This window comes from Anneissia japonica, unplaced genomic scaffold, assembly GCF_011630105.1.
Source record: "Anneissia japonica isolate Jap-2015-1 unplaced genomic scaffold, ASM1163010v1 scaffold287829_len2072220_cov186, whole genome shotgun sequence".
In the NCBI taxonomy this organism is placed as follows: domain Eukaryota; kingdom Metazoa; phylum Echinodermata; class Crinoidea; order Comatulida; family Comatulidae; genus Anneissia; species Anneissia japonica.
In genome coordinates this window covers 1618084-1633813 of record NW_022716075.1, presented here as the reverse complement: position 1 = coordinate 1633813, position 15730 = coordinate 1618084, and the positions used below count along the sequence as shown (strand labels likewise).

Below are 15730 nucleotides of genomic sequence, written 5' to 3'. Positions count from 1 at the left end.
GATACGCCACTGGGGGTTGGTCCCTCACTTTTCGTCCGTAATGTAATAATTTCTTAAGTCAAGTTGCCTGGAAATTGTTGAAATGAACTGCATAAATGACCCAGGTTTTAACGAAAGTGTGTGTACAACCGGTGCTCTATCTTGCCCACAAACATCTGAATTATTTATAATACACGACTCTTGTGAGAGTGCCTTTATTATAATTTGAGAAGTATGAGAAAAAGCGTGTAATAATAATAATAATAATAATAATAATAATAATAATAATAATAATAATAATAATAATAATAATAATAATAATAATAATAATAATAATAATAAGCTTGGTTTTCGGCACATTTTAAAGTAAATTTAAAATACATCAAAGACAATTGTGTTTTATTTTCTGTGAAAATCACAGCGATTAATTTGATTGATGATGATGAATTTTATTATAAAAGAGTGTCATTTCCTGTAATCTAGAGGTACTATTTCCCCAAATGGTCCCACCTCAGCCATGTGTGGACTAATGGCTTTGAAGTAGGTAGGCCTAAATTAACTAATAAAAGACAATGTTTTTAATATTTATTTTCTATAGTACATCACATATAGGCCTATTAATTGGTTGCCGAAAATAACTGGTAAAACATCATGAGAAATTTGTTGGCGCTTCATTTTTACTATATAATGGTGATGTGATGACAATGAATTTTACTATATGAAAGCGTCATTTCCGGTCATCTAGAGTTAGATCTCCTAAATTTTCGCTTACAAAATATCCCCCCACACTTCACCTTTCGAAACACCCTTGTCAAAACCACGCCCCCACCCCCCGGCTTGGTGCTTCGCAAATCACATTATCTATCCCCATCGCTAAATCCTAGATCCACCACTGAGTCGTGTCGTCACAACACCAGGTGGCGCCCTTTGTTGTCAACTAGACATTGGTTACCGTTCATTACGCCTGAATGGCTTCATAATCTTAATGGTTTAGAAGAGGCTTTCTAGAATAGGCATTTTAAAACCTAATAATTTACCATGAAATTGTACTAAAAACACAAAAGCTTGCATTATATTAGTTATCGAACACACATTTAATCATCAATTAAAATTTACAAAGAAAAACTAAGATACAACGTTTAGGTATTATATTACGTTAGGCCTACAATGTATTGTCAATGAAGAAAGTGGCGTCCGGTTGAACTTACTTTGTGTCACCGCTAGCAACAGAGTAGTATCAATTGATATCGTGACGTAACACTGCTAGTACTCTATAGAAAATTAATCAGAATTATTTTTCTATATAAAACCTATTCATTCTCTATAGAGATAGTTCTAAAGAAATATAATTCTATAGAAAATTGATCCAAAATGTTTTTCTCTATATGAAGCCAATCCATTCTCCAAGTTTTATAGAAATATAATTCTATAGAGAATTACTTAGAAAAAATGTATATAGTTTTTATAGAGTTTTTCCCTTTCGAAAAATCCTATGGAATTCTTGTTTAATTCTGATATAGGCCTAATTTTTATGTAGGCCTAATTTTGACAGATTTTCAATAAAATTGTTTTAAAAGTCGATAGAAATTATACAGATAAATGTATAGAATGTATAATATACAATTTCTATAGAATCCTATTTCTATGAAAATTCATTATTTTTTACATCATAATTCGGGATTTTATATTAAAATTCTATACAAATTCTATACGGTATAAGTTTTAAAAAACGTGCTGACATATTCTATAGGAAATATGTAGGCCTAAACTTACCGTATTGTATTGAATTTTACTTTATAAATTTATGAAAACATATTCATAAACAATTCTTCATTTTTAAAATTATACCTGTACTTTTCAAAAAACATGAATCGTTTTCTCTGATGTGTCTAGCAATTAAAATGGAGCAAGAATATGCTAATTAGGTAGCTCAATACCAAACAACTAACACATCGCGTAGGAAACAGACAAAACAAAGTTCGACAGCATTCTAAAATAAACCTTCTTGTAAGAAGATGAGGTGTTTTAAATCTTGATTTTTAGGACCAACCTTATTAAATGTTATTTTCTATAGGCCTATTTTGTATTCTAATTTATATTTTTATTTCCTGACGCTGAAGAGTTATGTGCAGAACATGGCGAACAGATATTCCACGTAGGCAATAGGTTGGTGTAATAGGCCTAAACATATCTATGTGCTCAACCATGTAAACCAAAATATCCAAAACAAATATGAAAGTAAAAATGCAAACAAAACATAAACAAAATATAAATTGAATTAACCTTTTCCAATATAAAACATATAAACACAATGGTAATCTGCTATAATATTGTATTGTGAGCTTTTTGTACACATTGAGCTTATAATTCAATTGTGTGTTTCTTAATACGAGCAAGTCTTTTGTGAATTTATTCGATGCCTCTGTAATAGTCAAAAATTATATATTATTTTGATTCCTTATAATATTAGGTTTGAAGCAAAACATAGCAGGTGGAATTTTTCAAGCTTAAAATAAATATTAGCAAAAAGCATTTGTACTTTACTGTACCACTGAGGATGATTATTTGTTTTATATCTTTATGTAGAAATTTTATACCGATTTAGTCATGTAACAAATATGATACGTGTTAAACATTTTTGTATTTTTTATTCATTAATTTATCACCAACGATGTTTACAAACTCGACAAAGCAATGATATTACTACTAGTTGTGAATCGTGGGATTGTAGACTGACAAACTTTCGAAATCCGGTTGCAGTATTGCAGAAAGTTCATTCTCTCCATCACCGTTGTCATCGACGTCACCGGCATCATTTCTGAGTTCATGTGAATCATGCGATTCCCACCACAAAACCTCTTTTACTTTAATAAGTAGATCAACTGTAATGACGAAATATAGATTGATTAATTAGGAAACTTATATGTTTATAATATAGTTATATACATGTTTTTAATATAAGTTTGAAGAAAAAAAAATTGCAGGTAGATTTTCAACTTTATAAACTAATATAAAATAGTTTATAATAATATCTATTATAAATATTATATGTTTGGTCACAGTATAAAAAAACACTAACAAGAAATACTTACAAAATACAGCAAACAGAATTGAGAGGTTGAGCAACAGAAGGATAAAGGGAATACTACCATGGAGGAAAAGTATCGTTTCATCTACTGTGTACTCGGACTCTATATCAACAATTGCGCCAACAGATAAGTTAACGACAATGAACACGAGTGTCAACAACTGAAACCGCTGATCTGATTTAGCCTTCACTGGTTCAAGATACAAATGTAATGCAATGAGAATGACCGTCAAGAAAAGAGAATATGACATGTTAGAGGCTTGATCGTCTTTGAAGTTGACGATCAGGGCGAGTATAGCTTTGTTATACATATCAATTATCTCCCAGAACCAACATTTTGGCCTATATTGCTTGCAGAAAAACTTTATACCCGTAGTTCCACGTTGTTCTTCGCAACGTACGGCCTCATGACGTTTATATCTGTAATATATTACCAGAATTAGAACAATTGGAAAACCAATAACATACACAAATGAAGCATAAACGATGTTCTTGTTGGTTTCGTACTTTAAACCACTTTCTTCATCAATGTCGATAGAGTAGTCTGAAGTTAACACTCGTTTTGAATATTTACCGTCTGCTGTGACATTAAACGTACGAACAGACCATGGCCCAACCGCCATGATTTTCGAGCAAGCATTTGCGTAAGTCAAATACAGCAACACCATTGTAATCAAAATGAAGTTGTCTGTTAAATGATGACTTAAGTGAGCTTGTTTGTACCTCTTATAAATATAACAGAGCAAAAAGATGAATGATGCAGACACAACAATAATAAAAGGTGTTGCGATGGCAATGTACAAAAACGTGTAAGCATTCCAAACTCCTGGAAATATGCATGTTGGGCTGAGAATATTGACATATCGTACAATATCGAGGTACTGGAGACTTTGCCCAACAGGTTGAAACGAATCTGGCCAATGGATTTCATTAACTTCAGATAGTATGCCCAGAACTTGATAGAAATTTACGGCGATCTTCAAATGGTTCACGAATTTGTCATCGCGTGTTATGCCACCTCTTATTCGTTTATCTAATCTCCACAGCCCGTAGGTAACACATACAAATGTCAAGATTAAGAAAATCATCACAATAATTATAATCTTAATATCTTGACATTTGTGGCAATCGTTGAATAATTTATAATATTTCGGGCTGCACTCTGCACAAAACCAAGCTGTATAACCTTCTGAGCAATTTGCTTCAATATCTCCACCTTGGCAACTCTCACTTCGTGGACACATGTGAACTGCAGGAATTGATCCTGTATATACGGTATCTTTTAAACTTTCAGGGTTAGAAGGTTCGAAAAACGAATTACTAATGTTTTCAACAAACTGTTTGTACTCGTTTAAACTACCGAGGTCATCTGGACCAACATAACCAGTGAAATTCCACGACCACCAGTAGCCGGCTTTCAGTTTCTGGAAGCCACCTGTGCAATCGGCGCCGCTTATACACGGTTCACATGCACCGTAACGGTAAGTTCGGTGGAAGTTCTCTAAGCATGGACATGCATCAAGAGCGGCATTTGCATCTGTATTGGTTCCAGGTGGACATGACCGGCAGTCAAAAATAGAGGCAGATCCATAACGAGGAGAAAATGTCCCGATTGGGCATTGTTTACAGTCGGATTTGTAGTTACCATTTTCAACATACCCATACAAAAAAGTTCTATAGAGCTCTATAGAATTCTATAGAACTTTATATAGAGTTCTATGTAACTCTATAGTAACACATACAAATGTCAAGATTAAGAAAAACATCACAATAATTATAATCTTAATATCTTGACATTTGTGGCAATCGTTGAATAATTTATAATATTTCGGGCTGCACTCTGCACAAAACCAAGCTGTATAACCTTCTGAGCAATTTGCTTCAATATCTCCACCTTGGCAACTCTCACTTCGTGGACACATGTGAACTGCAGGAATTGATCCTGTATATACGGTATCTTTTAAACTTTCAGGGTTAGAAGGTTCGAAAAACGAATTACTAATGTTTTCAACAAACTGTTTGTACTCGTTTAAACTACCGAGGTCATCTGGACCAACATAACCAGTGAAATTCCACGACCACCAGTAGCCGGCTTTCAGTTTCTGGAAGCCACCTGTGCAATCGGCGCCGCTTATACACGGTTCACATGCACCGTAACGGTAAGTTCGGTGGAAGTTCTCTAAGCATGGACATGCATCAAGAGCGGCATTTGCATCTGTATTGGTTCCAGGTGGACATGACCGGCAGTCAAAAATAGAGGCAGATCCATAACGAGGAGAAAATGTCCCGATTGGGCATTGTTTACAGTCGGATTTGTAGTTACCATTTTCAACATATCCAAGCCTGTCTTGATAATAACCACCTGTAAACAAATAAAGTTAGGTAAGTAGTTTACTGTAGTTGTACATGATTAACTTACATAAAAGATAAATATTAAAAACAATTACCTGGTGGGCAAGGGTAACAGCCTTCCTTTGTCAACAGTCCGTAATAACCTTGAGCACAGAGCGTGCAAACACGGCCATCGCACCTCATTCCATACCAAACCGTATGAAGTTCCACGTAATAAGATACAAGTGTCATTGTTGTCTTATTACTAACGCACCTCCTACAAGAGAATTCGACAATAGAGCAAAAAAAAAAAAAAAAAAAAAAAAAATCACTCAACTGAGATGTGATTTCCAGTCTTATGCAGTCAGGCATGCTTTACTAGTTGTGGTTTTTCTTTTTTGGGAGGCCAAAGATATAATTGTAAAAATGTAATCAAGTTACAATACCGCTATCTATTTATATAGTATATAATAGTATACACCGATAGAGGCCTTATAGTTAGTATTAAAAATATGCAAAATCACAGATTGGACTTACGCAGTTATATTTTCTGATATTTTTGGTGGGATATATTCGAGAGCTCCACATTCTAGATATCTATCAAGATAAATGGCATTAGGAACATCATAAAACCAATAATATACTACATGGAAAAAAGACCATGACGCTTACCAACTGTATAACACTCACAACAGCCATTTTCCCGACAAAAACCGAGCCCTATTATCTCCTTAGAAAATTGGTTATCAATGAACACGGGCGCAGATCCGTTTTGGAAGGTTGGGGGACAATCATAGACAATCACCATTTGAGGAAATACCTTAGTACCTCTAGGTGGCCGGAAATAACACTCTTATATAGTAAAATTCATCATAATCACGTCATCATTACAGTCAAAATGAAACACGAAAAAATTCTCATGATCTTTTATCAGCGATTTTTGGCTACCATAAAAAAATACAATTGATCTTTGTGATGTACCAAAGAAATTTAAAAACATTGTCTTAGATGTATTTACTTTACTTACGTACTTAAAATCCTTCCTTATATTGCGATCGAAAAGTGGGATACCAACCATCCTTAAAAATGTGGGGGGGGGGAAACGTGTCCCCCATGATCTGCGCCCATGTCAATGAACACCTACAGATAGTATTATTATGGATACATTATTAGGTAAAAGAAATTGTAAGGTGAGAGAATATTAATTCATAACTCGATGTGTCATTGTTCTGAATTATTGCGTATGGTTATGACCGGCGACTAGCATTGAGCAATAGAGAACCACAGCATCGGTGTAAACTCCTCTAATGAAAGATGTGATAGGTTCTTCAAAGTGTACACGAGCCATATTTGTACACTTAACCTCCATCTTTCTCTTTTTGGTAATTAATTAGCCCTTTTATAGATAGGTTATAATATAGAAAACATATTTGATCAATTATGACTAAGACTAGTACTTACACAGTTGAATTTGGTGCTAGATGAGAATACGCTTCATACTCTACTACTTCAATGAGATTGTTGAATAGGTAACTAGAAGGAAAAAATAATGTAAACAAAATATATAATAATTCCACTCAAGCTATTTGATAATTATAATATTATCAACTCTTACTTACAGATATCTAAGTGTTCGACCATTTACGTTAAACATCTCACTTGTGATTTTCTTCAGACTATTTCCGTAAAGAATGCTAAAAATGAAGAACAAATGTATATCGTCATATAGGTAATGTATGTCAACAAAAATAATACTGTTAACATTTTTCAAACACGCCACTCAATATGAAGTTTTACTTACAGATACTTGAGACTGGTTCCGCTAAAAGATCCATCTTCTATATAGGATATATTATTCAGATGAAGATATCTATAGGATCGGAGAAACAATTAAACATTATTTACAGAATCAGGGCTAATTATTATAAATTTATCATTTCAAATAGAAAGCAAACGGTATATTTATTCGTAGTTTATTTTTCTACTTCTGTGCTTACAAAACGTTTTTGACAAATTCTGGATGTGATGTGTGTTTTTACTCATTGTTTTATATATACTATTTAAGTGTCGAGTATTGGTAATGATGCATTTAGGTTTCATCGCTTTCCATCATCCTTCATGTAACCAAAAGTCATAACCCTACCTAAATCACTATTACAGCAAATTTATTTTCACAAGTTAAGCCGAGTTTTCATAAAATCGCTACAGTGTTTTCACTGCAATCGTTTAACTGCGTAGTTGACCCCGACGCAATCGGAAAAGACCCCAATTTGACCGACCAATTAGCATCGCCTGAACAATCGGTGGAAGGGTTAGCGATTTTATGGAAACCATGCTTTAGTTGCTGTGATACCACCGATACCGATGGTAGAATACTTGAATGTGAATTTTTTTAAAGGTTTATCAACGGTTATTTATTTCATAAGTACGTTATATGTAATTTAGAAGTAAGTGTGCAGGTTTTACCATATTATAATAACACTCTATTTAACCTGATTATGTTTATATCATGACATGATATGAATTATTCAAAGCCGAGAACATTTTATTTTTACACCAGTGCAGCATTAGCTGAATTCGAACTAGTATACACTATATGACTTAATGGATCTTTCTGGAGTGTTAATCAATCTTAATAACTGACCAATCAGAACACCGCCAGGAATAAGCGTGTCTCATACACACGTGTTTTTCCACAACCGCATGCGTGTTTGCGTATGTTTTGTTTAGTGGGACCTTAGCAACAATATCCAAGGGGCGGGGCTTAGCGGAAAGGTCCATTGTGCACAAGTGTTTTTTTTTTGTTCGTTTTTTTTCCGTTGAACTTACAACGCTTCCAGAGTTTCCAACCCAGAGAAATGATGCCTTGAAATTGATCGAATATTATTCTTTACTATAAACATTGCCTTGGTCGTGTAAGCAATAACGCTTCTATTGTGTTCTGAGCTTAAGTTGATGGAGTTAACGTTCAAAAATCTGAGCATATATAAAAGATTGATAAACATTACGATTTACAAATTGTATTTGCTGTAGAGAGGAAAATGAAGTAAAATAATTAAAAAATAAAGTTATGTAAAAGATTGATAAACATTACGATTTACAAATTGTATTTGCTGTAGAGAGGAAAATGAAGTAAAATAAAAAAAAAATAAAGTTCACAAATATATATGTACATATATCGATTCAGTTGAAATCTCACGTATGTCTCGAATGCATAGGCCATAGAACATTGTAAAAACAAACGTAGGCGGTGGACACTTTAAGTTGAATTGCTGATGGTTAAGTTTCTTGCTCTATGGTTAAATTTACCTTCCAATCCCAGTGTCCCCTGGGTACAATTTATGTCACGGTAACTGGAGTTTTCTCACGATCAAAAGCAACTGCACTCCCTGGGCCTTTTAATGGCATTTAGTTTATGTAAAACACCTTGTATGTATGTTTGTCTTGTGAAGGAATAATGCCACTTAGGAAAGCGACATATACTACTAAAAGTGCAAGTTGTTTTTACTTAAGATATAATGCCTCACATTATATAAAAATGTCCGGCGTTTGTTTTTCACCACAGCATTATTCTATATGGTTATAAATATACACAGAAGCACTCCTGAAAATGTAATTCATTTTATATAAGCCTACAGCATTTTATAATTCTAAGTTTCTAATTTGTTTCTTTTGTACAGATGGCCATAATCATTATCATAACAACAGTGTCGATGCCATAGAGATTGTCGACCTGTTGAATTCGGCCACTTTGACCTTAATCTCTTGTGAATCCTGCTTCAAGCAGGAAGTTAACCCCTGTGTAAATTGTCTTGGTGAATTCCCCCACCCCCTAAATGCCGAATTTATTCTTCTCCCCTTCACAAAATTTGGCATGGAAAGCTCCAAATTTCCTATACGTACAGGCCGACTTCGAGGAGGATGGGGACAAGTGCGAACCCCATCACATATCTTCCCAGAGCCAACCGCTCTGATACGAGGATAAATACGAATAATAATACTCACATGCTACGGACAACCTTACTACTATAAACAGCTAGTGGAATCTCAGTAAATAGGTTATTAGATAAGGACCTGCAGATAAGATTACAGGGATTTACTAAGTTAACACAAATTTTACAAAAAGTCTTGACGTATATGAATATATAATACATAAACCGTTTACTATAAAATATAAATTAATATTTGTTTATAAATTATAAATATTAATTAGGTCAACATTAATTTATATAATCAAAATTATTAAAGGAATTGTATTGGCCTATACTCATATCAATAAATTAAATACACTTAATAGCAGACAATTCCATTTATATTTTTTTGAAGTTTATAATCATGAAGTTTAATATGTCGGCTGAGTGTACTTACAATTCCCATAAGCTCTCGACCTCAATAAATGCTTCAGGATGAATATGCTGCAATCTATTGAACTCAAGTGAACTATATATCACAATAAATCACTATTATTGTAACAGAAATTATCACAACGTATACTAAATAACATGAGTGTGCTCTACATTACCTCAGCAGCCTATAGAAGGTTACACAGTCACTAAATTTTGTCTAAATCAGTGAAAACTATTAAAAATAAATCGATTTTTGTACCAATGACTTTCCATATTACTTCTTTGCACCAATGGCTCTGCACTTTTTTGGGTCAAAAGTTGCTATGCACTATGCAATAAATTTATGATGATGACTAACACTTTGTTGCTTTTGGGGCCCCATAATAAATGAAATTAAATGAAACAAATTAAAATATAATGAAATATTAGGTAGCTTTAAAGCTCTGCACTCACTGCATTGTACGACGGTCGTACGTACGTCTGTGATCGAAAGACGACGCGACGCCGTCTGCTGATTGTCTGATCGTCATTAAAAACGATCCATTGCGCGCGCGTCGTCGCGTTGCGTTCTTCATAGAATCGCGTCGGCCGACGACCGCCGTACGAGTGAGTGCCCGGCTTAAGCCTCATATTTACACTAGACACGATTAACGACACGATACAGATGCGCGCAGTGTTGAAGAATACGAACTACGCGATGTATATATGCTATGCACACATAAGACCCGCAGTACAAACTGATCATTATCACTTTTAAACTGAAAACACATGAAACAAAAAAGGGACCTGGAGTCTGGAAAATGAATATTGAACACCTTAAAGATAAGTGTTTCAGAGAAGGGGTAATTAGGTTAATTAAAAATCAGTACCGGAATTATAACAATGTAGAATCTAGATGTTTATTATGGGACTGGACCAAAATTCAAATACGAGATTTTTCTATAAAGTATGGAAAGAAAAAGCCAAGCAAAATAATAATAAAATTAAAGAAATGGAAAACGAGATCGAAGAACTAAACAAAAAAAATATTGGACAGTAACAATGAGACAGAAGAACATAAAATTATTAATGAAATAACAGCAAATATTGATATGTATTACACAAATAAAGCAAAAGGGGCTCAAATTAAATCAAGAGAAAAATGGTGTGAACAGGGAGAGAAAAATACTAAGTACTTTCTCGGACTAGAAAAGTCCAGAGCTATTAAAAAGGAAATAAATAAAATGAAAAAGGAAGATGGAACCATAATAAGCAACACATCAGATGTGCTCAAAGAAGACGTTGACTTTTATAAAAAAAATTGTATCAAAATAAAGAAATTGAAAGTAAAGAAATAAATAATTATCTAAAACAACTACCAGTAAAGGAGCTTACAAAACAGCAAAGTGAGACATGTGATGGCCAGGTAACTAATGATGAATGCAAAGATATACTATTCAAAATGAAATTAAACAAATCTCCAGGGCCTGATGGCATACCGGTAGAATTTTATCGGGAATTTTGGCCAGTAATTGGAGACATATTATGTCAAGTATTTAATGAAAGTTTTTGCAATGGATAGCTGTCTGAATCCCCCAAAAATATGGATTATTACATTAATTTTTAAGAAAGGAGAAAAAGAATTGCTAAAGAACTGGAGACCAATTAGTCTCCTAAATATTGACTACAAGATTGCTTCAGGTGTACTATCAAACAGGCTTAAGCATGTCCTGGGAACTATTATTAGCACAGATCATAAAGGGTATATTCATAAAAGATATATTGAGGAAAATATAAGGCTCATTGAAGATGTCATTACTTTTGCTGAAAACAAAAAAATTAATGGGGCAGTCATTTGTGTAGACTTTGAAAACGCTTTTGATTCTGTTAACAGAGATTTCTTGTATAAAGTATTACAGAAATTCAATTTCGGTGATGAATTTATTAAATGGATTAAACTATTATATTCAGGTGCGAAGAGTTGCATTATAAATAAAGGATATTGTTCAGAATACTTCAATATAGAGTGTGGCATCCGGCAAGGTTGCCCAGTATCAGCTCAGCTATTTACATTAGTGGTAGAAATTTTGGCTACACATATAAGAAATGAACAAGATATAAAAGGAATTGCACTTCCGGGGGTTAAAAACAGAAAAGCTAAAATATGTCAACTAGCGGATGATACTACTCTGTTTTTAAAAAACAATGGTAGTATTGTTAAAGCAATTGAGACAATTGAAACATTCTCAAATGTTAGTGGAATAAAATTGAATAAAGAAAAAAGTAATGGAATATGGATAGGGCCATGGAAAGATTCGTGTCCTGAACAAGCGCACAATCTTAAATGGAAGAATGTTCTAAAATTATTGGGTGTATACTTAGGACATGACAACAACTTATGTTACCACATGAATTGGACAGAAAAAACAAATAAATTAAAAACCTTGCTAAATAGATGGAAAAAGAGAAATCTCACTTTATTAGGCAAAATAATCATTGTAAAATCATTAGGTCTAAGTAATTTGGTATATAATGCAAGTGTGATAGATGTTCCAGAAAAGGTTTTTAAAATCATTAACGGAATTGTGTTTAAATTCATTTGGAATGACTCCACTGAAAAGGTTAAACGTAAAACGATAATAGAAATACAAATGATGGTGGGTTGAAAGCACCTGATTTCTTCACTCAATGTCTTGCACTCAAATTTCAATGGATAAAAAGGTTGTTATGTGGCGAAGATGGGTTATGGAAAGATATTCCAAAGTATTATATGCAGAAATTTGCACCCCTGAAAGTCCTTATACATATTAGTTGTCTGCAAATAAATGATAATATACATCTTAAAAATATTCCAAAATTTTTTTGTTGATGTGCTTAAATCAATTGCACTAGAAAATAAAACCAACATTTTACAACTTGGAAATCTAGATGTTAATGAAATAAAGAAACAACTGCTATGGGGAATTGATGTCATTAGATTTAAGAACAAACCTTTGTTTTTTAGTGAGTGGATTAATTCCAATATAATTTATGTGGGTGATATATGTGAAGGTAATAGATTAAAATCACCAACTATTTTAAAAGCAGCTCTTATAAATCAAAGAAACTGGATTATACAGGTAAAACAGGTTTTGCATCCAATACCAAAACCATGGATAGAGCAAATACATAGTAAGATAAACAAGCCTTCAATTATAAACGAAAACAATGAGTTGTTAAAGGTTAATTCAAAAACATATTATACTAAACAAATACAACAAATATTTTGTGAACCAACTTCCCAGAAGCAATGGGAGAATATCTTTCAAGGTAAACATTTTGACTGGGATTTAATATGGAGTAATAAGGTCTCCAGAATAAAAGAAACAAGACTAGCAGAGATGAATTTTAAGTTATTACATAGAATCTTACCAAATAATAAGAGGTTGGTTGTATGGAACATAAAACAAGACCCTAATTGTTATTTATGCGAAAAAGAGGAAAATGAAAAGCATATGTTTTATGAGTTTCAAAGACTTAAAGGTTATTGGGATTGTGTAGTTAACATAATTAACAAACTGGAAAAACAGAATGTAAAAGTGCTTTCATATATTGATATTATATTTGGAGTTAAGAATATGAAAAGCAATGAATTAATTACATTAGCTTGTTATGTAATTTACAAACCATGGTTAAAAGCAGAAGGGAAAATAAAAAATGATAATTTAAACAGGATGTTTATTGCTGAGCTAAAATTAAGGGTCAAACTATAGTCTAAATTAAAGAAAACGTAATGATGTGAATTGAAAAAAAAAACAACCTAAAATTGTTAAATGACAGTAAATTATTTGTACAAAATCAAGATGGAAATGAAAAGGTGTAGAACTGAGATTAATTTATTATGTAATTGATATTTAAGCAAATGTTTATGATTTATTTTACACACTAAAAAGCAGAAAAAAAATGTTAAATCAAACAGGATGTTCATTGTTGAACTAATATTAAGGTCTAATCTAAAGGAAATGTAATGATGAGAATTGGGGAAAAAAAGAAAAAACTAAAAAGTGTTAAATTAAAATAAATTATTTGTAAAAAATAAGATGAAAATGAAAATATATAGGAAAACAGAGATTAATTTATTATGTTGTTATATTGATTTTATGTACATTTTTATGGTGCAATAATGAGAATAAAGGTGGCTTTGCCAGAAAGAGAAAAAAAAACAACTACGCGATGATATGTCGTTGTCGTGTCGTAATCGTGTTTAGTATATATATATATATACCCAAACGACCCGTTTCGTTTGGGTCTATACCCTAGCTGCACTGATGAGGCCTGGAAGGCCGAAACGGATCCGTCTGCAGATATTGGGATTCCTTCCAGTAGGTGCTTAGTTTATTTTGTCATTCTGATCGGATTTTCTCTACTGTTCCGTTTTAATTTTAAATAGTTTTGCGTTATGTGGCCGTTTGCTGTTTTATGGGTTTTTCCCATTTGCCTTTTAAAATTTATATATATATATATATATATATATATACATATATTGCCTTTAAATTCACTATTAAAAACAAACCTTAAAATACTTACATAGATATAAACTTGCTTCCATTAAAGGATCTGGATGGGATGTTCGTAATTAGGTTATGGTCAAACAATCTGCAAATTGAAAATGAAAATTATATTCTGTCAAAAATATTTAAATCATTCAAAAATTAAACAAAGAAAAAAACAACATTTTCTTACACGAAAGAGCTGTGTCCAAGATTTTTAAAACTTCTTGTTGCAATTTCTCTCACGTTCGCTTTGGTTATGAATCTATGGACAATATTGATATGAATTAATATATTTTATATTATTTATCATATTTTTCATTATTACATACATCAGTGGCGTAGCGGAGAAACAAATTTATTAGGTATCTGTTCCCCATGGCATGCGAGCGACGCGAGCATTTAGGTTGGGGCGAGGGCCGGCCCGCCGATGATATTTATGTTATAGGCCTATTTATCTAATGGTTGGTTGGTAAGGGGGTTGCAACAGTTCCTTTGGTACTATGCTCCAAAGCTTTTTGTCAGCATCAACTAATCTACTGCATTTTATTTTTATTTTTTTAACTCCAGGTTTCTTAGTTAAGATGTTATTCTATGAGTTGAACCTTTTTAGAGTGGATTTTCTGGGGTGCTGATGTTTTTGGGGTTTTTGATTATAAAGAAATTCTTTTTCTATGATTTAATAACTTGTTTATCTATAATAACTTCTAATTAATATAAATTGGAACCGTCAAAAGTTTTGCTCAAAAATGACAATCATGCTGTGGGAATGTCATTTTCCAAATAATTATAGGCCTAGATCATTATTCAAATCTAACTGACTATAATGAATTTCATACTACAGAAATCCAAGGTTAACCGATTGTACCGGAGGTCCAGGCTATTTTACTCTAGGTTCAGGATTCAAAGACTATGACTAGGGGAAAACAATGCAATGTTTTATATATATGATTTATATATATATGTTTTTATATGTTTTATATGCCAAAAGGGAGGAATGGAATGAATTTAAAATGACAAGTATACATTTAACATGAACAAGCTGTTTGTTCACTGAGGGCTGCTCCCAATTAATATGCAAGACTTATATACATGTGTAGTTGTAGGGTGGGGGGGGGGTTGCGCGGGTGTGTGTGATGTGTGTGTGTATAAATATTGAAGTAAGGATCCCTATCCACTGTAGTTTTATGTTGCCTACATTAATGGCCTGTCTATTTGGTGTCTCAATAATGCATCCGTTCATTTTTTATCTTTGAGTGTATATACTGTATTATATTGTATTTTTCATATACTGTTGTTTTTGACGTGTAGTGCTTGTTAACATAAAAATGAATTTCCTATTACAATGGAGAATAGTTCTTAATATTATAGTTTCATAAAAAAAGTTGCATAAAAAAGGCGTCTCTGGTGGGAATAAACGAACCCGCAATCGTTTATTTTCAAATAAAAAGTTATTTTAAACCTATCACCGTTAGGCC

General features: G+C 32.8%; 1 protein-coding gene across 1 annotated transcript in view; it reads right to left on the bottom strand.

Annotated features, from left to right (window-relative positions):
- Positions 1 to 1054: 1054 nt before the first annotated feature.
- LOC117109563 overlaps positions 1055 to 15730 on the bottom strand; it is a 17999-nt gene continuing 3323 nt past the window's right edge. Inside the window, exons 3-15 of the mRNA XM_033251932.1 lie at positions 14446 to 14517; positions 14290 to 14358; positions 9767 to 9838; positions 9404 to 9472; positions 8228 to 8374; positions 7200 to 7268; positions 7018 to 7092; positions 6860 to 6931; positions 5936 to 5995; positions 5515 to 5675; positions 4832 to 5429; positions 3072 to 4741; positions 1055 to 2861 (exon numbers count right to left, since the gene is read on the bottom strand). Of these exons, the coding sequence (XP_033107823.1) occupies positions 2686 to 2861; positions 3072 to 4741; positions 4832 to 5429; positions 5515 to 5675; positions 5936 to 5995; positions 6860 to 6931; positions 7018 to 7092; positions 7200 to 7268; positions 8228 to 8374; positions 9404 to 9472; positions 9767 to 9838; positions 14290 to 14358; positions 14446 to 14517 (3310 nt within the window). The 3' untranslated portion in view covers positions 1055 to 2685. The remainder of the gene's footprint in view (positions 2862 to 3071; positions 4742 to 4831; positions 5430 to 5514; positions 5676 to 5935; positions 5996 to 6859; positions 6932 to 7017; positions 7093 to 7199; positions 7269 to 8227; positions 8375 to 9403; positions 9473 to 9766; positions 9839 to 14289; positions 14359 to 14445; positions 14518 to 15730) is intronic.